This window comes from Anguilla anguilla, chromosome 18 (genome assembly GCF_013347855.1).
Source record: "Anguilla anguilla isolate fAngAng1 chromosome 18, fAngAng1.pri, whole genome shotgun sequence".
In the NCBI taxonomy this organism is placed as follows: domain Eukaryota; kingdom Metazoa; phylum Chordata; class Actinopteri; order Anguilliformes; family Anguillidae; genus Anguilla; species Anguilla anguilla.
The window spans coordinates 15,006,578-15,031,893 of record NC_049218.1 but is presented as its reverse complement, the minus strand read 5'-3'; the positions used below and the strand labels follow the sequence as shown (position 1 = coordinate 15,031,893).

At 39.4% G+C, this 25,316-nt stretch overlaps 1 protein-coding gene across 4 annotated transcripts in view; it reads left to right on the top strand.

The window, feature by feature from the left end:
• The window catches only part of hpse2 (heparanase 2), a 101,255-nt gene that overhangs the window by 59,886 nt on the left and 16,053 nt on the right, over positions 1–25,316 (top strand). For 2 of the 4 annotated variants that reach the window (XM_035400899.1, XM_035400903.1), the window contains exons 6-10: positions 3,873–3,920; positions 9,332–9,425; positions 14,405–14,511; positions 15,099–15,213; positions 24,588–24,742. In XM_035400899.1, the coding sequence (XP_035256790.1) occupies positions 3,873–3,920; positions 9,332–9,425; positions 14,405–14,511; positions 15,099–15,213; positions 24,588–24,742 (519 nt within the window). The remainder of the gene's footprint in view (positions 1–3,872; positions 3,921–9,331; positions 9,426–14,404; positions 14,512–15,098; positions 15,214–24,587; positions 24,743–25,316) is intronic. The other 2 variants (XM_035400902.1, XM_035400901.1) reach the window with 2 other exon arrangements.

Below are 25,316 nucleotides of genomic sequence, written 5' to 3'. Positions count from 1 at the left end.
CACTCATTTATTTGGTAAATGGAAACACCTGGCCAAAGAACTTAGTAACTTTTGAGGAAGACACTGAAAAGTTGCTGCTCCTGCTGCTGAAACACAAGAACACAAATAGTGAATGTACACCTGTTCAAACGGCTGAGATTGAGGTCTTAGATCCATTTGGCCAATTAATAATTTTGGAAATTGTCTGGGATTAGCCTTTTGTCAGAAATACATTGTACAGTGGTCAAGGGTTTTACAGTCATGAAAAGACACAAGAATCACCAAGAAATATTTTTAAATGCACCCCATAAACATGCAGGGCCAAATAGTAAACCATTGTAAATGTGTGACTCTTGTGACCCATTCAAAATCAGGTACTTTATTAAGTTGGTATATGCTTTACCACTTGGGCTGAGGTTGTTCATTTGTATGAATTTACACTTTTATTGAAGTTTCCCTACTTTGAAAGTATTAAATGTAACTCCCATAGTGTTAAATTAGCAGACTCAAGTGTACTGTGGGCATGAGCTGGCATTATCACCCACATCTACTATCAGCCAGAATGAATTTGCCTTTTGTTGTTTTGAAGCTAACTGCTTTTTTTCGCCACACATCAGTTAATGAAACACCGGACAGCCCACTTTGTAGATCTGGACATTTGGCTGAGAAGGCTGAATGAGTAATTTTTTGCATTTATGGTTAAAGGTTTTGAGATCTTGCAATTTATGTTACTGTATCATGATTATAGGCACTGCTAGGAAGGATTGTTAAACAATCAGTACCTAGGACTGGATCTGTCTGTTTCATAAAGTAATTTACATTGCACTTGCAGATTAAATCTGTGTGAATCATTCATTCAACGGAGAGTCCAAATACGAATTCCCAGACATCTTAATCTGACCTGTCTCCTATGGCAGGCTTTCAAAGAGAGTTTGAAGTATTTAAATACAGTTATCTAGACTTTTAGCCAATGGGCATAAATTCTTGAACTGTGAAGAATCTCTAATGTTGTGATATATGTTAGTGGACTTGCAAGGGGATCTGCTAGCATATGTTGTGCATGATGTGGTTACTGTCATGCTTTATAAGTGAAGCTGAAATTTAAGTAATTAAATTATAAAAGTATGTATGCAGTCTACATGATGTTTATTTAGGCCATAAATACTGTTTTTAACTATTTTTATGTTTACTGAAGTATGAACAATGCATTCATATTTGATTGATATTCATTCCAAAATTACTACAATGTGGTTTCAAACAACATTCAAACAAGATTGATAGTAACCCCCCCTCCCGCCCCCATATATAATTCAGTGTATCTATAAATGTTTTAGTAAATATCTATTTTCTGAACATTATCCATAAACAAATTTTTTGAACTGTGAAGGTTCTCTAATGTTGTGATAAATGGTTATGGACTTGCAAGAGGATCTGCTAGCATATGGTGTGCATGATGTGGTTACCGTCATGCTTTGTAAAAGAACCTGAAATAAAAAATAAAAAAACATTTAAATAATGAAGTTATTAAAGTTGTATGAAGTCTACATGGTGTTTATTCAAGCAATACATACTATGATTAACAATTTTGTTGTCCACTTGAGTGTCAACTATGCATTCATATTTGATTTATTCCAAAATCACAATCATGTGATTTCAATAAATTTCATAGATGAAATTGGTTAAATATCAATATTTAGACTCTCTGAAATGTGTATGACTTAGATTATAATACCATGAGTGTCATTTTGTGCCTTTCTTGGTATCTCTCAATTTTTTGGTTATTTTAAACTAAAACTTCCTTTAGGGAAAGGGAAGTAACTTCACATTTAGAAATTGAAATCAATGATCCAGTGTCAGTACCTGGTTAAAGATAAATGCCATTGGGGAATGTAACAAAGCAAACAATCAAAGTGGCAGTTCAGAAGAAGAGCTAGCTAGTGAGGTGAGGTAATGCTTTGGCTCCACCCCCTCATTGTTGCGTACCCTGCCCTACGTGCTGTGTGCTGTGGATCTGTTCTATCCCAATTGCATACCCTGCCCTACTTGCTGTGTGCTGTGGATCTGTTCTCTCCCAGTTGCATACCCTGCCCTACTTGCTGTGTGCTGTGGATCTGCTTTCTCCCAGTTGCATGACCTGCCATACTCATTGTGTACTTTGGCAGAGTGGAATGGCTTGAGTGATGGCCACAAGTGCTTTAGCAAGGATCTTCCTCACAGGCAGACGCCACCCCATGCTGCTACCAGTCTTCTTTCAGATGGAAATGATTAATAGCTTCGAGTCTGCAGAAATGAAGTGAAATCTGGGGGACAGAAAAGGAAATGGGGAAGAGAGAGAAAGAAAGAGAGCGATGGCAGAGCGGTAAAGAGAGAGAAATATCACCAGACAATAAGCATTCTGTCCAGAACAGTTTACTTTTGAGATCAGACTCTTTCCCAACCCCCCCCCCCCCCCCACTCCCCAGTTTGGAAGGGACACTTAAACCAGATGTTTAGGGAGCGCTCAGGTCTTTCAGATACACCCCCCACCAAGTCATGTCAGTGCCGAAATATATACAGAGGTCCCCGCGAGCAGGATATTTGTTCCCAAATAAGGATATCTGTGTTTGTTGGAGTTTCCACAGTCCCCTTGAAGGCCGTGTCATCCCCTGACCATCTCCCCTCACAGACAGTTTATGAAGTTCCAGAGATAACTGTCTGTGCCAGGGAGTTTCGTATAAACACTGAGACTCGGAGAGAGACGGTGCTTGAGCCTGGCTTGCCCTTCGTCTTCAGCACCTCAGACGCTCTGACAAAGTGCAGGCTATTTAGACTGCTGCGCCGCTTCAATTTATTGCTCCCGAAGCATAAATAGCTGCTTAGATTCACACCGGCCTCAGGGAAAGTAAATGGTTTTTAATGAGGACGTGCAAAGAAATGGAGGCATAAGGTTTCTGTTATTGTGTCTTAAATGGACCTCTGGCATGTCCTTCCCTAGGCCTGTGAAAATTCCCACGGTGGAAGAAAATAAAAAATAAATTCCTTTACATTTTGCAGGCAGGTGCCACACTGTTTGTCTGCTTGTACAGTTTTTCCTTCCCAATGTGAATATATTCAGATTTGTTCAAATAAATATCTAAATTTATACAACTAGTTAATTTTCAGTTTTGATTGAAGCCTAAGAATTTCACCGAGGATCATTTCACTGATCCCCTATTATATTTGAACTAAATTATATTGCAAATTATAAAATCCAATGTTTTAAAAATTTCAGTGTAACGTACAGTGGCCATTTTCTTAGGTGCACCTATCTAGTACCAGGTAGAACCCCCTTTTGTCTTTAGAACAGCCTTAATTCTTTGTGGCATAGATTGAACAGGTGCTGTAAATGCTAATTAGAGGTTTTGATATACGCTCACTCAACAGTTTTTTTTTTTTTGTTTGTTTTTTTTTACATTTTTCAGCCACACGTTCATGCTGCAGATCTCGCATTCCACCTCGTCCCAGAAGTGCTCTATTATATTTTGATCTGGGGACTATGCAAGCGTTTGGATAACTGAAATCACTGTCATGTACATGGAACCAGTTTGAGCTGATGCATTTGGGAAAACAACAATTAAACCTCTTCTCCATGTCTGCATGCTTTATATTGAGTTGCAGCCACATGATTTGCTGTTTGGAGGAGCAGGCTATTTGCATTAATGAGCAGGTGTCCCTAATAGTGCCCACTGAATGTATATAAAAAGTAATATATGTATTATTATATTGTGACAGGGCACAGCTAACACATATTTGTTTAAGTATATAAATGATCACATTACACTATATGTAAAGTTACAGCATGAGAAACATGTTTTTGTGATTTGTCAATTTACAGTGTTTTGCAACTGAAGCTACATTTTACTGTTTATCTGCAGATTCATGAAGAATGCTGGGTCTATCGTTGATGCAGTTACGTGGCAACAGTAGGTATTTTACCCTTTTTCTATTATTTATAAACTTTTACTCTTTGTTTTGCTATTTCTGTAATAATCATCTCTGTATTATTTTACATTTATAGTAACTATCATGTTAATGGAAACATGAAAACAACTTTCAGATATTGAATTACTAAGTTTCTAAAATATTTAGAAACTTAAGAATTTTTATTTTTACCACTCTGGACCCTGATTCATAATGGGGTTTTTTTTATGTGTAGAGCAATGCCAGCAGGTGAACATAACATATAGTATGCAGAGTTATCCTGTGAGACTTAGGCTGTCAGTGTCTGGTCCACAGACCTCAGAGTATTGCCGTTTTTATTGTGAACCCTACTTTCTATGTAATACATTTTGACTCATGTCTACAAAACCCTTAGCTGAAATTAACATGCACGTATAGCCTATACAAGTATCATGCCATGAGTACACTACAGACCTTCAAGCAAAACAAAATTTTATGGTTTAACCTTTTCTATAGCTATAAGACACTTGCATTCTGTGTTTACAGAACATTGTTATATATGCTACTTATGTATGAACTGAAAACTACTGTAACTAATTTGAATACTGTTCTGTGCTCTTGTGAAATATAATTACATATGAAATTTTGATTATAATGGCCACTTTGCAGAATACAAACAATAATGCAAACTCAATGGGACAGAGACAACAATAATGCAGACTCAATGGGACAGAGAACAAATATGATAATTGATAACATTTTTATACATCTATAGGTAATCTTATGATATATACATTTTAATATAATTTATATAAAACCTTAGGAATCTCACTCTGAGAATCCAAGTTAATACCCTTTCTATCCAGCATCTAGCTGTGTGCATTTTGTAGCCTTGCATGAATTGAACCAGGTGTTTTAGCTTCTGGGTACTTCCCTTATAAACCAATTACAATTTGCAGATGCCTTCTTGCTTTCTTTGATGTATTGGTCATATATGTAAGTACATTCCTGGGAGTATTAGAGAGAGAAAAAAATCTGTAAATTATTATAACTAGTCACCATTATCTGATTATCTTGAAGGCATTACCTTTGCTAATCTGCTAGTGCCTAATCCTATCTAACAGGTCTGCCTGATTTGTGTGACTAATGCATCAGAGCTGTACTGCAGGGGGAGTTTAGCAGATGGCTTCTGAAAGCACAGGGCCATCCTTCACTTATGTCCGGTCTGTATGTCTGAAAACCACAATATTAACATACTTTGGCCTGGATTCAATCAACATTTGTCCTTAACTTTGGCTCTTGATTAAATTGAGGTTTTCCTTCCGTTATGTATACAAGCACAGTCTTAAGAGCTCACTGTTAAAATAATTTTACTTCTGTGAAGAAAAAAAAACACTGGCATTCAGCTGAGAGTCCAAGTTAATAATAAATGTTGGTTGAATTAGTCTGGCACATATAGTTAATGTATCCTAAACTGCATAGTTCAATACATGCTATACAAGTGTCCATATTTGGTCCATTCAGGCAATTCATTTCTATCCACTAGAGGGCTGGGAGAAAATTAGTACAATAGGTAGCCCCCATATCTGTGAAACTATCATTCTTGTATGAAATGAAAACTAAATGTAAGCATTTTCTTTCATGTCTACTTCTTTCAGCTGTCTCCTTTTAATATATTTTCTCCTTTTTTGGAAAACACTGTTAACCACATTGTGTTTTTTTGTTTGTTTGTTTGTTGTAATTGTTACATTATTGTTACTCCTCTATTGAAATTTAGGAACTTAGCAGAGAAAACAATGCAGCTGTTAACTAGACGCTTGATATTTACAAGAAAAATGACTATTGTTTGTGTTTATTTATATCATTTTTTTTGGCAAGGCATTTCCTAATGACAAATACAACATTTGAAACTATTGCCCCCCTGTAGAATGTAAGCCAGTACACTCAATGTTTGTGCTATATTACATGTGCATGTAGTGATTTAGCCAATAATTCAATTTGGGATGAGGGAGGGAGTTCACACAGTACAACTGACATACCCCCTCAAAAAAAAATAAGACACAAACACACACACTGTCCTTACAGTCCACAATATTACATTTCATTAACACTTACAGGACTACAGTATTAATAAGTAGAACCTTTCTTATTATTATTACTTCATAAAACCAAGTCTATGCATCTCGTCTTTGCGCAAAAACATCCAGCTTCTCCTCAGCTGTCACTTCAACGTTGCTGTGCATTTAATGTATTGATTGGAATTTCCTGCTGGTGGGGAAAGTTTATTTATTTGTGGAGCATAAATCCAGAATGAGTGACCTCAGTTTTTTGAATCAAAAGAACTGGCACCCATCTCTCTGTAAATTGGCCTCTGTAAGCCTTGTGTAGCATCCCCTAGTGGTGCCTGAAGGTCCTGTTTAAAATTGGCACGTGCAGGGAGATGCATTGTTTTGTGTTTAGTTTGGTTAAATGGCATTCATTTTGTGCTCAAGTGCCTCACCATGGGAAACATTTTTTAAAAGTCTGATTATATCTTGGTGTATTGTTCAAAATACCTTAAAAACATTGGCAAGGCCTCACTTGTACTTTTACAATAAGCCTGCAATTCATTCCAGAATGGTAAAAAGGCTTTTATTTTTACGCCAAAGGATTTTATATATTCATGAGTTTGTGTCATCGCTGCATGGTTTTTATGCTTGCTATTTAAAATTTTAATCCATGAGAAAAACAGATTGGTGGAAGATATATTGTGTTTGAGATGACTCCTAGTTGGATTTCACCAAGAGCACTTTTTAAAATATGAATCGTTTTGTTAGATTGTCTCAGTACAGCTGGGTGTCCTCTTGCGCTGTTGGTCAGTGTGAGATGGTGCCTCTGGCAGGTCCTGAGATGAGACTGTTGTGCCTGCTCTCATTACTGAACTTCAAGAAAGACGAATGAGATGATTGTGACTGTCTGTTTGAGCTCCGTTCAGGCAGGTCATCTAAAGTTCCTTGTTTCACAACATGAAGAAGTGCAGATGGTTGTTTGCCAAAATTCACAGCTAAGAAAATATCCAATACAAACTGAGAAATGTTCACTGACATACAGATAGGATAAAGGGTTTACTGACTGCATCTGACTAATCGATCGCTTACTGTACTGTTAGGGTATCCCTGTGTTACCACACTCGTATCACTGATCATTACCACATATCACACTAAATCAGTATTGACAAGAGACATGCATATGTACTATACAAATTATTTTTGGGTTGTGAAAGTGGCCCAATTGGCAAGTGTGGCCCCATTGGGGTGTGTATGCAACACAATTATCAATATTGATTCTACTGTGACTGGTGTAGGGGCATTAGGGGTGCTGATGGTCTTTAAGTAACTCCAAAGCAGCTTGTCCATTGTGCCTCCAGAGGTTTTGCATATATGTAACACATATTTTCTTCAGAAATTATGCTCAATCTTATTTCTATTTAGAATTACTTCCTCTATTATGTGAGGACTGTGTTCACCAGCAATATTAATGTGCACAGCCTTTGAAAACAGAGTGCTGCAGTGTGTGTTGGAGTTGCTTTAGTAAGCCAACAAACCTATAATGAGCTGTAATGACCCAGGTGCCATTTAGCTTGTAATGCAACAGAAATGTCAGCTTATTTATTCTAAATTATGAGCCTGTAAATTTGATTCTAACAACATCCGTCACTACAAAGGCTTGTTTAAAGGGTAATTACAGCCAGTGTGCTAATTTGAGGATGTACTGAATTGGCATATGCAATAAACAGAGAACCCCTGTGTCTCTGAGCTATCGTAGTAGGGCAGGGACAGCCTTAGCCTCATCATGGGTCTGTCCTTGAAAAGATATGTAACTGTGGGCTCATTAACACTGAGCTCAGCCTTAATTAACACACAAAGACAGTGTTGGAGTGTTTTAACCTCCCAACAAACACAACACACTCAAGGGCAAAGTCAAACCATATGCTCACAAGTCACCATCAACATTTACAATAATGAACTTCAACATTTACAATAATGAACTGGGATCCCAGGGTCCTTTAGTCAAACATAAGGTTGAAGGTTGAAGACTGCCTGACGTTCCTGAAATGGCAGGTTATTCACAGGGTCAGATCTTAACAGCCAAACATACAGATCCTGGCCGGATGAAAGGAAGGATCATTAGTTCAGTCTGTTTTCTCCAAATGTGGTGTCAAAAAAATTTAGGGATTGATATGATGATGCCTGGGGGAAACGGTCTTTCCCCTCTGATTCCCCAACTGTGGTAATCTCTTGGTTTGTGGCACTTACTGTTAAGAGCGACACACTTTCACTTGGTGACTTTACTGTGGAATCCAAAGCCTTGCTTGTCTTTAATCTTCTCCTGACAGACTGATCTTGTGGTCTTCCTGATGTAATGAAGTAGCAGTCCAGTTAAATTCCTTATTTCGCCATAATTATAGACTAAAGAGTAGAAATTATCAGCCCATTTTTTAAATGATTTCAAATGTTTTGTGTAAATCAAGACCTAATGTTTAGAATCTGCCGCTCTGGGATCAGGTTTCTCATTCTGTGTCGGTTTTTGTCCATTTCTGTGGCCAGCATTGTTTTGTTTGAGATGTGTAATAGAGATACTCGCGGAACAACCTAAAAATAATGTGTGGGGAGCGAAGGATGACTTCCTGCAGAACAAGAACCAAAGAGAGAGATTTGTTGCTTCTGCAGTTGTGCAGCTGAAGCCTGAGTAGAACTGTAAATTGTGGGGCCCAATTCTCGGGAGGACAACAACTCACAAGGCCCTCTGATAATTTGCCCAAAGGATGGTCACCATGGTGAGAGAGCCTATCCTGGCCTCTCCAGATGGTCATCCCTGTGCTACTCCATCCCATACACATCTCTGCCTTGACCTGAGCTTGGCCAGGAAAGGAAGAGAGAGCTCTGCATCTTGTCACTGCCTACTCTCATGACATCTTAATTCACATCACAGACTAAATCTGTTATTAATCAAAATTTGAACTGTTCCATTCTGTAACGCATATGAAAGGCTTTCCAGTGGTTCCTTTGTTATTATATAAGAATAATGGTGGGAAAGCAAGGATGCCTCGTTTACTACAACAATACAGAGGTTAAGATTTGCCACTGGTTTGTAAATATAACCTTTCTTTTGCTCTGAACCTAGTGAACAGTGACCTTCATGACCTGGTAATCCTATTTGTGTGAATTACTTTTGCTAAAAGTTAGGTCCAGGTGTGTTTATTTAGTCTATTCATGTGTACATTATTTTCCATTAAATATCTTCAACTGGCCTTCTGAATTTATTTCTCAATACGCCTTGCCATTGTTGCCATTTTAATCTGAGGACAAGGTTGTCTCCTGTGGTAAATTCTGATTGTGGCTGTGTGACCATGTCATGGCCTGTATCAAGATCTACAGCAGTCTGTCTCCCTCAGTTACTATATGGATGGGCGGGTGGCTAAAGTGGAGGACTTCATGAAGACGCGGCTGCTGGACACACTGACGGAGCACATCACTAAGGTACTGAAGGTGAGTCAGGTCCTCAGTATCAACACAGGACAGAGCTTGTACTTGCAGGACAGGCTGATAACAACACAATGATGACCCCTATCTCCTGAACAGACAGGCTTAGTAAGAGTAAAGGAGATGTCTTGCTAAGATATATTATCCTTAAAATTTATTACAATATTTTTTATTTCAGTCTTTGTAGAAATGAGGCCGAAAAGAAACATTTACTTAACCCTTGTGTAATCTTCATATTATGTTTTCATCTCATGTCCACTGGGTTAAAATGACCCACCCGCTCTGGAAATTGGTACAAAAATCATTAAGATTTCAATGTATTTTATTGAACGGAATCATAGCAATTCTTAAATGTTTGGTATTATTTTAGGAAGCATTTGAGCATTAGGAAGCATCAAGCATATGGCTGTGTATTTCTCTTCAGTATAAGTTTGACAGTATGCAAGTCTGCAAGCTTGGGATTTATAGATTGATTTCTTGTAGATTCTCCGCATTGTGCAGATTGTGTTTTACAGTCTTCTTTGGGGGGCAGAAATGGAGTCTCCTCCTTTTGACTGAAATGGTGTGTTTCTGGCTGGGAAACAGTTTTCTTGTGAGAAACAGAGTCATAGGTGGTGTGGGAGGAGGGGAGTGCTGCACATGCAGGAGAAATTTTTTGTTTTGTCTGAGTTCAAGCATGAGCACATGTTTTCTCTCTCTCTCTCTTTCTCTCTCTCCATCTTTGTCTCTGTCTCTCTCTCTCTCTCTAACTCTCTCTCTCTCTCTCTCCATTGCATGTCAAGTGATGTTAAAGTTTAATTTAAAGCACTGAATGAGCCCCACAAGCTCTTGCATCACCCAGGGTATGGGAGGGTTCAGCTGCTTAGGGTTCCATGTTTCATCCCTCTCTAGTGACCCCTGCTGGTTGATCACTTGCCCGATGACTGTATGCCAAAAGCTGTATATGAGATGTCTTCAGCTGACTATGCAAGATTGGCTGTGGGCTGCAGTTTGAAAAGAAGCAGGCTGGTGTACACCACGTGTTTTGCTCAAATAGTTCATTGGACATTCCAAATTAGGGTGGGACTTGGATATGTTGAGTTGACAACTTGAGACTTGGCTTATCAAAATTGACAAATTGAAACTTGGCTTATCAAAATTCTTGAATTGACTTGGATAGTCAAGAAAGACAAGTCGTAACTTGGACTTGATGTTCGACTTGGCCAAGATGACTTGTGTTTTGACTTGGCCTAGAAGACTCAAGATTTGTTTTAAAAATTAAAGCAACCATAGGGAAGCATTGATTTCAGGAGTGGGATGTTGAAAGGTCATTGAATCTTGTTAAATTTTTTCAAAGTTTGTATACGTTCTTCAAAAAAATTAAAAGAAGATTAGTGAATTTTTGAAGATGACACCTAAACCTATTATGGTATAATGCATGTTTGTGCATGTCTGTAATTCATTTCATAACTGCAGGGTGAAAAAAATACCCAGAAGACAGGTTGCTGGGTGGCTTATTCCCATTAGGCCAGTAGCTCCATCAGGCAGAACAGAATTGGTGTTTGTTTTGGCCACGGTATGGCAGTGTTCCGTCAGTTAGGGGTCTGCGTTTCATCGCTCTCCAGCAACCCCACGCTGGTCGATCGAGTGTCCATGGAATGCATTTCAAAGCTGCACATGTAAGGTCTTCTTCCAGCTTCACTCTGTGCAAGCTTGGCTGTAGGCTGCGGTGGGAAAAGAAGCAGCTGGCAACACCACTTGTTTTGGAGGAGAACCGTGGATGTCTACACTCTCCCAAAATGGCAGTGGGGTTCATGCATTAACGCGACTGGACCCTATTGCAGATAATTGTATATTTCAAATTTGGGTGAAAAATTGGACATCTACCCACCATGGGTACCAAATTTATATATTAAACATAATTAACAAATAAATAAATACCCATGAGACAATATTTGTACCCTGATGGTGTTTTGCTTTTTATAAAAATATAAAAATGTTTAACTTTTTCTAATGGTAGGGTCACTCCAGGAAAAGTCTTCAAATTTTATGCTGAAAATGTTTAACTTGGGGGTTTTCACTGCTGTTAAACTCAGATAAGGGTCTGGTTTGACCTGAGGACAACAGGAAGGTTAAATTTCATTACTCTTATTTAAGGGCCAAGTTTTTTCACTGAAGAAAAAAATCATTTGGATATTTGGATGCCGTCTCCTCTTCTCTATTTTCTTTCCTGTGTGTTGCCCTCAGGATCCAAAAACAAAAGCTGAGGTGATGGATCAGATTTTTACTGGTGTTGGCCCCCTAGCGCCATAGTGTAGGCTTCAGTGTAGGCTAATTATAATAGTGCGTCCGGGCTATGGAGGTAATAAACTCTGTCTTGCTCTCATTAATGCTCAGTCTTATTATCCCTGCCTTAAGGGCCGGCGGGAAGCTCCAAGCCAGGCCTTAATAAGCTTCAGGCTGGCCTGGTCACATGGGCCAAGTGAAGAGAAGTGATCGGTGCCTGTGACATGGAAAGGTGGAGAAGGAGGGAGGAGGGGAGGGAGGGTTTACAAGCCTCTCCACAGGATTGCCTACGCACCCCTAACTGGCCTATGGGAATGGAAACTGTGTACTCGTCTAATGAGCAGCACCAGGTTTTGCAGCGCATAAACTCTCTTCATAGGGCTCTCTTCGAAGATAATGCGCTGTTATTTTATACAAGTAGATCCACATGTCTGAAAAATAAGTGTCGTAAAGAAGGAGAGGTGTAAATCTGAGTTTCACGGTCCTGTTGTCGGTACTTGTACTGTTAGCTACCAAAAAGAGAAATTGTCAAACATCTGCAGTTTTCCTTGTCAATGCTGTAAAACTGATATTCCCCTTTCTTGGGTTTTGTAAATATTATTACCTTTTTGCGTTTTTATTTTTGGCTTGGTCCAGACAGTTTCTGTGTGCAACAAAGGATATTTTAGATAGCATATCATCAGAAGTTTCTGATGATATGCTGGTATTGGGGAATTAACAAAAATATATTTCAAGTAACAAAATTAGCTTGTACAATGATTTTATGATCTGATCTGATTGTTCTACAAAAATAAAGTTTAATCCTATGTTCAGTTGGAACCATTTCCCATGTTGTGCACAACCTGAGAAGGATAGAACTACCAGTATAATATAAAAAATGATAATAATGTTTATAAATGTGAAAGAAACATCATAAAATTAACCTGTTCATATGTGCAACCTCTGGAAACAAAACATTTATCACAGATTCCCTGATACTGTACCACCCACTGGATAGCCAGTAAATATGACAGCATTAAACAGCAAATATGTAAAATATCCTTCATTGCACATAAAATCTGGGTTTAATAAAAACATGCACTAAAAATGAAATAATAGTTAAAAAGTGAACTTTCACTTTAAAGAGACTGAAATAATTTCAAATTTATTAGCTGCGACCGCAGCTCTATAGCTCTGTTTGTCTGTCAGTCGGTCGGTTGGTCCACAAAAGTGTCCCACACTGTAGCGGCCACAGTTCTCGCCCCAGGAGGCTGAAATTTGGCATGGACGTTGGTCATGACCAAAGGTAGAGTTGAGCAACTTTCAGGCCGATTGACCAAGGGAGGTGGGGGGGGGGGGGGTTGTGGCGATGGGCGTGGTGTATCACAAAAAGGCACATAACTCCCGAATGGAACATGTATAGGCCTCTAGCAGCTTGTCCCTTGCTTACAGTGAGCTCTAGTTGCTCAGTCAGCTTGGTTTTAGAGCACAATAAATTTCCCAGGTTAAGTGCTGGCCCAGAACGAACTCCTGAGTTACAAGCCAATAAAGTAAGCCCGTGAGTTAGCGCTGGGGCATACACAACTTCCTGTGGCCTGAAGCTGTGAGATGACTTCGTATTCATACAGTTTTTCCCCATCATAATATGCACTGAATTAAAATTTGTAGTACGGTTCATAGTGCTGGTGCACCTAGAATTTCTGTTACAGCAGCTGACCTGACCACAAAGACAGCTTCTCCATGAGCTTTTGTTCATTTTCTGCTTGACTGTCAGTCCAGGTGGGCTGGAAAGCCAGTTCTCATCATAAAACATTCACATGTTCCTACAGCCGTTAAACATTAGGCTGAATAGCCTTGTGCTAATGGCAAGGGGAGCTAGTGTCTGCCAGTGCTCGTTGATTTTCCACAGCCACTTCTGGGCTTCAACAAGGCTTTAGTCACACCTTGTCTGAGTCTGTGTTTTTTTCCCCTTTTAATCCCCTTGGTCTTCCTGGGGTCAGTCCGGGTAAATGGGTGGGGGCATGGACGAGGGTGCTTGTCATCAAAATATGGATGTCAGTGGCATTAGTGGACAGTGCTCAATAGAAGTATGGTGTTAACATAAAGTATGCATTCAGGATTTAAAGTGATATTTGTGCCTCCAAGACCTAACAGTGGCTGAGGCCAGCAGTCAACCTACACTTTATTAATCTGTTTTCCTAATTTACTAAACAGAAGAATATCATCTTACTCAATTTGTTGCAACTGCTAACATTAGAATTAACTATGTCATTGGGTAACAGTATTTCATGCAATTAATTCTACAATAACCTGGTTAAAATAGTTAGCCACAGTACCTCTGCTTCATGAAGATCATCCCCGGTTAAAATGTTCATCTCACCACACTGTATATACAGTATAAAGTTTCTTTGTGCTGCAATAACATTCAAAAGTTGGATAGTAAGCATAAAAATCCTAATGTACAACCTGCAAATGTCAGACTACTATACTAATATTCCAGCAAAATAAAAAAATACAAGCTTCATTTGATTAAATTCAGCCCAGTCTTTGGGATGAGGCATATGAGGCACATTCGGCCCAAACTGTACTAAGCTACTGCAGGCTTAATGTGACTGGCATGACTATAGACATACAACATAGGTGAACTATTTCTTTGAGTTTCTTTAGGCTTGACCTGGCAGACTTGACCTGGTAGGCGTGACAACGATAGTGTGCTAATGTGAACTGGTCCTCTGTCCCAGGTTGTGAAGACACACACTCCTGGTAAGAAGGTGTGGCTGGGTGGAGTGGGGCCAGCATGGGCGGCGGGCACCAACAATCTCTCAGATACATACGCAGCGGGATTTCTGTGAGTACCACACCCTGGGGCCTAAACTTGCTCATCAAAACTGAATTCAGTGTGTCAGGTTTTAGCATTTAGCAGACACTTTTATACAGATTGACTTGCATGGCTTTAGGACATTTTTTCAATGCAATCCATTTATGCAGCTGGGTATTTCCTGAAGCAATTCACATTAATGACTTGCTCAAGGATACAACTGCAGTGTGTTCCCTGGGAATCACAAATACAACATCCCTAAACATTATACTGCAGTACTACTGCTGTTTTATTTGGTGAATTCATTCCAAGCCTGCACACACTCAGTACTCATATTCAACGCCTTAAAGGGATATTTCACTTTGGTATAGCACATTCATGGGAATGAATTGGGAATAAGACCACTGGGAGGAAACGGCGATTCTGTTAACAGTCAGCAGGGACAGCCGATGTTGCTAGTACTCATGCTACTGTATGCAAACACAATGGGCTAAGCTCCACAAAATTACTTGTGCTATACCAAAATGAATTATCCCTTTAAAACACAAAGTGTTCCAGAACACCTAGGCTTCTTCAGTCTTGTGTTTTCATGCTGTCTGTTCCCTCCTTGCATCCAGATGGCTGAACACTCTAGGCATGGCTGCCATGCAGGGGATTGATGTTGTCCTTCGACATTCCTTCTTTGACTATGGGTACAACCATCTAGTGGACCAGCACTTCAATCCTTTACCTGTGAGTTTCAATTATTATTCTATTAGACTCAGTATTCTAGGTTTCTGTGGGTCTTTTTTTAAAGTCTTATAATTGTCCTAAATTCACATTTTAAATGCCTTATAAAGTCTTAAGTTGTGGCTGACTGTCAGCTCAAATGGGAATCTCCCTGTGTGGTTGCTGGTTCACTTTCCCGCCATGGCACTTTCTGAGCTGATCTTTATCTGTAGCTTTCTGCTTTCCCCCATCTGAACAAACAGAAAGAAATACACAAGGAGAGCAGACCGTCTGTTCTCCTTTTAAAAAAATAGATATCATCTTTTAAATTCTGTATACAAAGGTTTCGGTGAAAAGAAGTCAGCGCAACCTCTGCAGGGAACAAACTTAAACATGACGTATTTCAGTAAATTTTTATGGTGCTTTTTTATTTGTTCAATATCACAGATTGAAATAAGAATAAATATGGTCGGTGCAAAAGTTTATGCTCCCTTCCAGTTCATCCATTTCAAGGTCTCAAAACTTTACACAATTTTAGATTTGTAATCAAACAATTCACATGTGGTTGAAGTTCAGATTGTTATCTTTTATTAAAGGGTATTGTTATACATTTTGGTGTCACAGTGTAGAAATTACAGCACTTTTTTATACATAGAGCCTGTGGGGTCCAACCTATAATAATTATAATATTTTGTATAGTATTTGTGCTACACACTATTTATATTTAGATTGTATTTATATTTTTGTATTGTTATCCTTGCTCTGACATTGTTGTTCATTTCGCTCACCCTGTTAATTTACACCAAAACAAAAATAATGCATGCACCTGTGAGTGAAAATTAATTCTGGCCAGGGCACCAAACATTTCTGTCACCTTCAATAAGCAGCAACAGTCCCAGTGCCGTAGAGGCATGGTCAGGTAAAGACAGTCAGGGCAGATTAGGGACAGGTCTCCCTTCTACCTGTTTGCCTGTGTGCTCTAGCACCTTGCAGTTTTTCCCGTGGGAGCTGTTGGTTGAGATGAAAGCCAGTTAATGGTGTTGAATGCTGGGGAGCTGGGGAGTGCTGTAGTGAAACATTAGTCCTGTGTTAGAGGCATAGCCACCCCTCCCCTTTGGCATGTGTGCCCCCTGTGTGGAACAGCCAACCGCTGAGAGACGTGTAACATGAGCTCCCAGCATTCCATGGGCAGCCACCAAAGACCTACAGTCAGTAATGTCACTGTCCAGCCCTGACACAACCCCCTCCTTTCCCAAAAAAAACCCAGGTTTTACTTCTAGTATTGTCCATCTACTGCCAGCATATTACTGGCTGGGTCACACAGAAATTGAAATCGACTCTACAGGTAGTCATTGAAACTGTTTGGACTGTGCGCTGTACACCACTGCTGCCTACAAAGCCTGGGAGGAGCATTGGCAAAACAAAAATTGCTAATCGTGCAGATTAGTTAATACCTTATTTACTTTACCACTGTACTTAACTCTCTATAACAAATACATCTGCACTCACTAATTGCCTACAGTTTATTTCTAATGTGACAATTACTGTACACATTCTAGAGCAGATTGACTGTCTGGATTAGGAGAAAGTTGTTTTTTTGCCCTCTCCTAGTTAAACTCAGTATAAGGCAGGAGCTCCACATAGAGCCAGCCAGCGCACAGGCTTTCTTTCTAGTCCTGCTCTCTCTCCTTTAGTCCTTTCATGATTGAATGGGATATTATATTGCTGCATTGCCATTGCCATTACCCAAACAAGGACAGATTGCTCCTGGTGTTTCTGATCCTGTGGTTTTGCTAATGCACACTCTTCCTTTGGGTGCAGAGGTGAGACTACTGAAATTAGTGACATGTAGTCAGTTTTCCCGTAGTGTGTCAGTGTCAGTTTCCAGGCACATCTTTGCAGAATTCTTGCAAACTTGGCCACATGAAAACTTTGCCAGGCATGCCAGGAATTGCCTCTAGGTGTGTGGGGATGTGTTTTCTTAGTTCTAAGTCCTTACCATATCCAAGATGCCTATTGCTGCCTGAGAAGTTCTAGGTGCATACATTTTTCATGGAGATAAAGTTAATTTAAAAATGCCTATTGCTAAATTCCATGCCTATTGCTAAATTAAGTGGAAATTATGTTCTGCCACAACTCTCAAAGACTGTCTGTAGAAGTGCTATAGGCCAAGGCCATGTGGTTGACTGCACTCTCTAATTTCACCTAATTTTTAATCAATCCTTGTCAAACTACACTGCGAAAAGTGAAATGGCAAGTTCTAAGTATCTTTGCATGGTCTGGTGTGTTAAAACCAGTAAACATGCTGAAATGAACATTGTCATTGACATTGAACATTGATATTGTGTAAGATGTGTACTCTGCATTTTTATTTATTTATTTTTTTAACTGTATAATGTGAACTTGGAAAATCTATTTTTGTGTGCGAACTATTACTTTTTTTTCCATTTACAGTAAGTAAGCATCATGCCCATGCCCATGAAACCCAGTGGCTTGAACACAGCTCTTAAATTAAAGTGCCAGTCTCTCTAGTCGAGGAATTTTTTGTTTAAAATGATGTAAACAAGCAAACTAACCTTCAGGCAAGCTGATGAGCCTTGACAGAGTACTGACTCTCGTCCCTGTTTTTTTTTTTTTTTTTTGGTGCCACAAGACACCAAATTTTTACTTCCTGGCAGGGATAGTAGTAGCACCTTACTTTGTGGAGCATACATGTTTATTAGGAAAAACATGCAAGAGAGTTTCCTGGTAAGCTGCCCTTAGCAAGAGCTCTGCATAAATGCATTTCTGCCAAGTTAATAAAAATGATTTATAAAAGAGTTTCTGCTTCACAAAAATAACGTGTAGAATGTCTCACTTAACCCAAGGCCATGAGTGAGGAAGCAGTGTGCTTAATCTGGTGGGATTTACACAAAAAATGTTTTGAAAATATTTTAGATTTTACTTATCTTCTTCTTGTAATTCACATGGCAGCTGTAAAAATACAATAGAAGTGTGCATTGGTTATGTTAAAATTGAACATCTTAATCTACAGCAACATGAGGTCTCTAAATTGTGAGGCTAAAAACGTGCATGTTTCTGAGGGCCTGCGTACATGTTGCAGTCCTTTAAAACAAAATAATTTTATTTTCTGATGAAGATATGTTGCAATTTTGTGGGTTTGACATTTTCTTCAACCACCCTGGTCCGTTTTTTCAGTTTGTTCCAGGAGCATTCCCCCTGCTGGGATCACAATGCTTTTAACATGGCTGGGTGTCTGAGGAAGCAGCCAGGCATCCCACTGTGAGAATTCCTAACAGCCCCAACCTGTCAGCTTGGAGGCAAATTTATGTCCCTGTCTGTTCTCTTTAATCCCCCATACAGGACAACACTGGACCCAGCCAAAACCAACCCCCCCCCCCCCCCCCCCCCCACACGTGGCCAGCCGGCCCAATTCCTGCCTCACCCCTTCCTTTTCCCCCCAGTCACTCGGCCCCTGTATCTCTCTAGCAGTATCTGTGCCATCCCTCCTGTTGGGTCATAAAGCAAAGGGGTGCACCACAAAAAGAACATCCAGTTTTCTTTGATTCAAAGCAACTGATGTCAAAACCAGAACACATTTTACCCACCCTGGAATTTTTTCCTTAGAGTTAAATTAGGAAGTCTTTGAAATAGTAACCTGATCATTTTCAAATGTATTTTCCTCGTGCACTCATTAATGGTTGTTCTTGGGTGCCATTGTGGTGGTTCCTGTGTTGAACTCTGTGATTTCTCTGACTGTTAACAGGTCTTCTTTTCTGCAAGAAAAGCTGTGGTCTTCAGAATCTTTTAGGAACTGGTTCTTGTTCTGTGCAATATTCAAGCAGGAATTGCTTTGACTTTAGCACTTGCTGTTTATGAAAGCCCCTGGGAAAAAATAAACATTTTGCTCTGGCTTCGATGTTTAGTTGTACAGTTTGAGTACAAACGAATTCATTTCAACTGATCATGAATGAAAATCTAGCTTAGTCAATTATTCAGTGCTTCAGTTCTATATTATAGCTCTTATCTTTATTTGTTATATATAGAACTACATAACATGAAAAACCGTGTACATTTAGTTTATATAATGTGCTATATCTGTGACCCTGCTTTTTCCACTGTCTGATTTTGTACCCTGCCATTCACTACTATGTGTCTCTCTAATCGCTGTAGTTCAGTAAGAGAGAGATCACACTAAATGTGTTACCAAGCTCCACCTGTGTTGATTTAAAATCCACCTGCGTTCAGCTGCATAATGTTATGATGACCAAGGAACTGCCTGTGGAACTTCGAATTGAAGTTGTTAGGAGGCAAAAAGCTGGAGAAGGTTATAAAAAGATTGGAATAGCTTTGAACCTCCCTAGGAGCATTGTCCATTGTATTCACTGTTCATTGTAACAAAATGGAAAGAATATGGCGCAATGTAGACAATGCCATGTTCGGGCCATCCTATCGAGCTGAGTTACTGGGTGAGAAGGGAATTGTCAGAGAAGTGACCAAGAGACCAGTTACAACACTGAAAAAGTTTCAGGACTCATTGGTTGAAATGGCAGAAACACCACAGGTCAACAAGCTCTTCTGCATTTCACACATTTGGCCTCTTTGGGAGAGGGGCAAAACGGAAGCCACTTTTGAGATACACCAACATTAGGTCATGCCTGGAATGTTCCTGAAGCCATGTGACAGACCTCTGTTGAGACTAAAGTTGAGTTTTTTTGACCAAAAATTAAAATGCTATGTTTGGCATAATCTGCACACAGCCCATTCCCCAGGTAACACCATCCCTATTGTCAAGCATGGTGACGTTCATAGTATGGTGTTGTTTTTCGCCACCCAGCTTGGTATCATAGCTTGGTATAGCAAGTACTGTGTGCTGGTGATGTTGCTGAATTTTTTATTTTTTGCTGGAGGAGGGCCAAGATGTGTGGATGTCAATCCAACAGGCATTCCTAAATATGAGTGCAGAAACATTACTTAGTCAAAGTACAATGATATGGTTAACAAATGTCACTGAAAATGGATCATTTTTCTGTTTAAGTAAATTCAGCTCAGAAAATCAGAATTCCTGTGTATCACTCATACCACCAAAACCAATTGACTGTAGCATCAGCCAGGGAGGATTTCAATTTGCAGGGTATATCCCCAACTTATCAGGCAATACCAAATGCTCTGCTGCCTGTTTGCGCCAGCTGCCTGAGATGTGCAGTCCTCTGCAGGATAAAAAAAATAGTGGCATCTGGCTGCACACTTGGCTCTGCTTTCTGTGTTCATAAACGCTTTGTCATGCTCTGCACTGGAGAACTGCCTCAGCTTGCACTCGTGAGGTTATGAGCTGCTGTGTTACACTGTAACAATGCCTCCGCTGTTGTTGAGCAGTAATGCTTCAGATGTTCAATAAACTGTCCTGAGGACCAGCTTGAGAGGAGGGCACTTCTGTAGACTGTCAGAGAGTACAACAATGGCAGCTCTCAGTGGTTCACAGTTTTCGGGACCGAACTGCCAAACGTATTTTAGGTATGAACACATTCATATAAAATGCATTGAAATGGAAATACAGTGCCTATTTTTTTGTATTTTTTTGTATTTTAAACATCTGTTATAGGTCATGGGACTTTATTTGTTTTTAATTCAATATTCTTCAAGTGAATCATATGTATTGAAATGTTCTTTGATTGCATCCTTTGCAACCTCACTTATTTTGGGTTTCTTTGTTTTTCTGCCCAGGCTTAAGAAAACATTCCAGAACTCTGTATGTTGTGGTCCAAACTAGTACTCTCTGTGAGTCTAGAGATAGTTCAAATGATTTTCAGTTCGATAGCATCTGCTTTCTTTATTGAATTTGCAAGAACCTGACACTTCAGAAGTGCATTTAGTTTGAAAAACCTTTTTCTTCTACTCATGTGAAGAAGAAACTTTCTGAAATCGTCTACAAATGGAATTATATTACCAGAATTTTTGTAGCTGAGGCAGACCTGTCTTCAGTCTCCTTGAATATAAATAGACAGTGCTGTACTACCATTAGATAAAGGGACATTTCTCTTCTCTTGCAAATGGCTGTGCTGTGTTTGAAAGGACAAGGTGTTGGTCTCGATAAATCTAGTTACACATGCCATACATCTGAATACCTCTGCCCTAAGCCTGGAGAAAGCAGTACAGTTCACAATTATAAATCCACTTTTCAGGCCGTTACGTGTTAATGTTTTTCTAAAGAATCAGATCAACTCAGTGAAAGTGGGTCTGAAAAAGGTGAAGACAGCATTTCACGCACATGCTGTGCGACACAGAAAAGTGGTTGAACAGTGAGGAGAGGTGCGTGTCAAATAGTTTATTCAACCAAAAATAAGCCAACATGCAGAAACCTTCTGTGATTAAGTGCACCTCTTGGTTCAGTAGCTTGTAGAACCTTTTTCCAGCAATTACCTGTAGTAATCGTTTTCTGTAAGAGGTTTTATCAGTCTCTTCCATCGCATCAGAGGAATTCTGGCACATTCCCCAAAACTGCTTCAGCACATCGATGCTTGAGGGTGTTTGTTGAAGCACAGCTCTCTCTAGGTCCTGCTACAACATCTCAATGGGGTCGAGGTCTGTGCTTTGTCTTGGCTATTCCAGAACCCTGATTCTTTTCCTTTTCAGCCATTTAGTTGTAGCTTGACTAGTGTGCTTCAGATCATTGTCCTCTTGCATGATCCACTTTCAACCAAGCTTTTGCTGTCGGACAGATGATCTCACTTTTTTTTTTTGAGAATTATTCTCTCGAGAATTTCTCTAAAGTAATTCATGGTGGACACAATGATTGTGAGGCATCTAGGTTGACTACAAAACAGCCAAAGGACCTGGACAGCCCAAAATCATCATCCTTCCACTACCTTCACCTTCACAATCCCTTGTTGGTGAGCTTTGACTTGTAAACACTGTTCCTCTTCGCTGAGACAGTTACCATGTTTGGCATATGTTGTCATAGTTTTCTACACTGCTCCTTTTGCCATTAGAAATCATTCTGACTTTTTGTGACCAACGTACCTGCAATTCAGGCGGAGACTATTTAGCCTCTTTGGAATTGAATTGTCTCATTTTGCTTTGGAAACTCATGTCAACTTTTATATCTGACACTTTGGGCTCTATTTTCCTGCTGACTTGTGGTATGTTGCATGCTGTTGCACTGGTGAAGTGGTATTTTTATTCTGGATTTTGATGCACATGAGCCATTTGGTAATTTTGAGACTTGCCATGCACAATTTTAGGGCAGCACATAGCAGTTTTTGTGTTGGTCAAGTCAGCGAATGGCACCCTCATCACCCACCTGCTCAGACCTGGTCTACAATTTACAATTTTATCAAGCTGTAATAATTACAAATCCTTATATGAATTAGTTCATACCAACATAATTGAGCAGTCTAATGTATCTTATGGTTGGAAATTTTTCAATCTGCTCAAACATGTATTTCTTTGATTAGTATTTTTCTACATGAAATTATAATATTCATGCAAAGTAAAACATTTTTTGGCTTGTATACATTTCTCCCTGCCATCAGCCAAGCTGTACTGTATTCTGCAATGTTTGAATGGTATTAGGCTGAAAATTAAGTTAAAGCTACTGTGGGGGGAAGAAAGAAGCCTTTAAATGCTGCCATATGCAGCACTGCCTGAGAATGTTCCGAAGCTCAAGTTGTTCTGAACCTCCCTATTACAGTAGGTGTTGAATCTGGGAGCTTGTAAGAGGCAAAGAGAGTAAAGATCTCTTGTGCTAAAGAGGTGACTTGCAGGCCAGTTGCTGCAAATAAACAAATGTTTGTTATCCCCATCCGCATTTGTTCATATTTTTGTCTCTGGTGTACTAGGTCCTTGCTAAATGGATTTTTCTTTGAAATTTGTGTTAATATTCCCCCTGAATATATTCATGTTGTGTCCATGGCATATTAACAAAGACAATATTACAGTGTTGGTTGGAGGTGGTGGGTTTGCCAAGACTAGCGCACTTAGCTGAAATAGCTCAAAAGGGAGGGAAAAAAAGGCGCCTGGCCATTATTCACAACAAACAATAAATGTAACAAATAAAATAGTAACAAAACATTTCATGTGAAATATTTGGGTTCATTCATCAAATTAATACAAGGATGTATATTAAATGTAATCTCTGAATAACAGTAAAAATGTATTGGTGTTCCATTGACAAATTATTGCCATGGTCCTGTCACCAGAATATTCTTGAAAGTTTTGACAAGGGTTTCTTGTTTGTTTACACTATTTTCTGTGCTGTACCAAATTGTGCTATGTTATTCATTTTGTTTTATTTTGATTCTGTTAGTGCAGAGATTTTTAGACCAGGTTAGAGAGATCATTAAGGAGGCCACTTGAAAAAACTACTTCTACAAGTCTCCCTTTTTGAAGGAGCATTAACAGTTTGCTTTATGTGGGGTTGTGGTATTAAAATGTCATTGATGTCATACATTCATGTTTTTACATTCAACTGAATAGCTGTGTTTTTTAAAAAAAATCAACCTCCCGAGAGCAAGTAGTCCTGTAGGTTAACCAGACAGTGAATGACTGAGTTGAGTCAGTGTGCCTGCCCTTGAGCTCCAGCAGTGCCAGTTTGTCCTCAGGTAAGGTAAGGTAAGGTAATCTTTATTATCCCCAAGGGGCCCCCTTAGTTTGTAGGCCTTAATCACTCATCTATTTCAGGAGAGTGACCCAGGCCAGCTCCACACTCCCCCTGCTGCTCTGCACTCAGTCTTCACCTCTTGTCAGCCACAACGAATGTGAAGGCAGAAGGAGCTTTCAGACGTGTTCTCCTCTGCTCAGATACAACTTTTGTGGAACTTGCAGCATGAATGAATGAATGAAAGCATAAAGCAGTTTGATCATTTCCACCAACCAAAGGTTTTTTCATTAAACAAAAATGTTTTATTTGCAAATTTGTAATAATTTAGTGTGACATTCTTACAAAGCAACATAAAGCATTATTATTTCAGCTATAAGCGGTGTTCCTATTGTATCTTGTGGCCTTCATTCAAGGAATTGTTAAGCTAATAATGAACAAAAAATCACTTGTTATCACAGTGCAAAAAAACAAAAAACGTATTCAATCTTGAGCTTGCCAGCTCTTTTTATAATAATAGCATGAAGGATCTTTATCGTGAAACAATGTTTATTCTTTTTTGGGGGCTTGTAGTTGCATACTTTTTATTGTGTGTGTCTGAATGGAAGGTAATATAACTTATATTTTCCTCATAAAATATTTATAATCAATCCAGGAAAACTTTTTTGTTGTTGTTGAACTTACTCTGCAAACAGTCAAGTTGGTCCAGACTCATTTGTACATGCTTGCTGCTTCCCACTTCCCACTAAACATTTTCCCAGAGAAGCATATTTTTTTAAATGTGTGGCCTATCTGTGTGTTGGTGTTGCAGGATTACTGGCTGTCCTTGCTCTTCAAACAGCTGGTGGGTCCCCGGGTCCTGGCGGTGCACGTTGCTGGGCTACAGCGAAAACCACGCCCAGGCCGAGTGATCCGGGATAAACTGCGCATATATGCACACTGCACCAGCTTCCATAAGTAAGTCTGTGCCATCACACGAGCCAATCATACAACTAAAACTGCAGAGGAGTGTCAAGGATGTATGGAATTGGTCCAGAAAGTTTCATAATTAGGGTCTGAACATCAGTATCTCCCAATCACATGAGATTTGGGTGTGTCATGATCACACATTCCCTGCTTTCTGCAAACTGAAACCGCTCATGGAGAGTGAGAATCTTCCGTTTAAAAACCAAACATTTATATTCCCAGAGACATTGAGGGCCTGAATTTTGGTGACAAATTTGCACAGATGTACCTGAGTATGAATGAAATTGATAATGTAATCCTGCCCAGTTTGATAGTTTTGTGGTTTGCAGTAGACTGTTTGTGTCAATATGGGTTGGGAACCAAAATAGGATATGCATGTTCGGTGCTTATATTAATGCATGTTTATATCAATAAAAGTATTGGTCGCTACGCATGTTTTGGTGTCTAATAATGCATTTGTTGTTTTAACTAACCAGTAATAAAGCCAGCTGTAGGTCTGTTCAGAACTGTTTTTTTTCCCCAACATCATACTTTATGAAAATGCTCCATTTCAGTGATTGGCTGT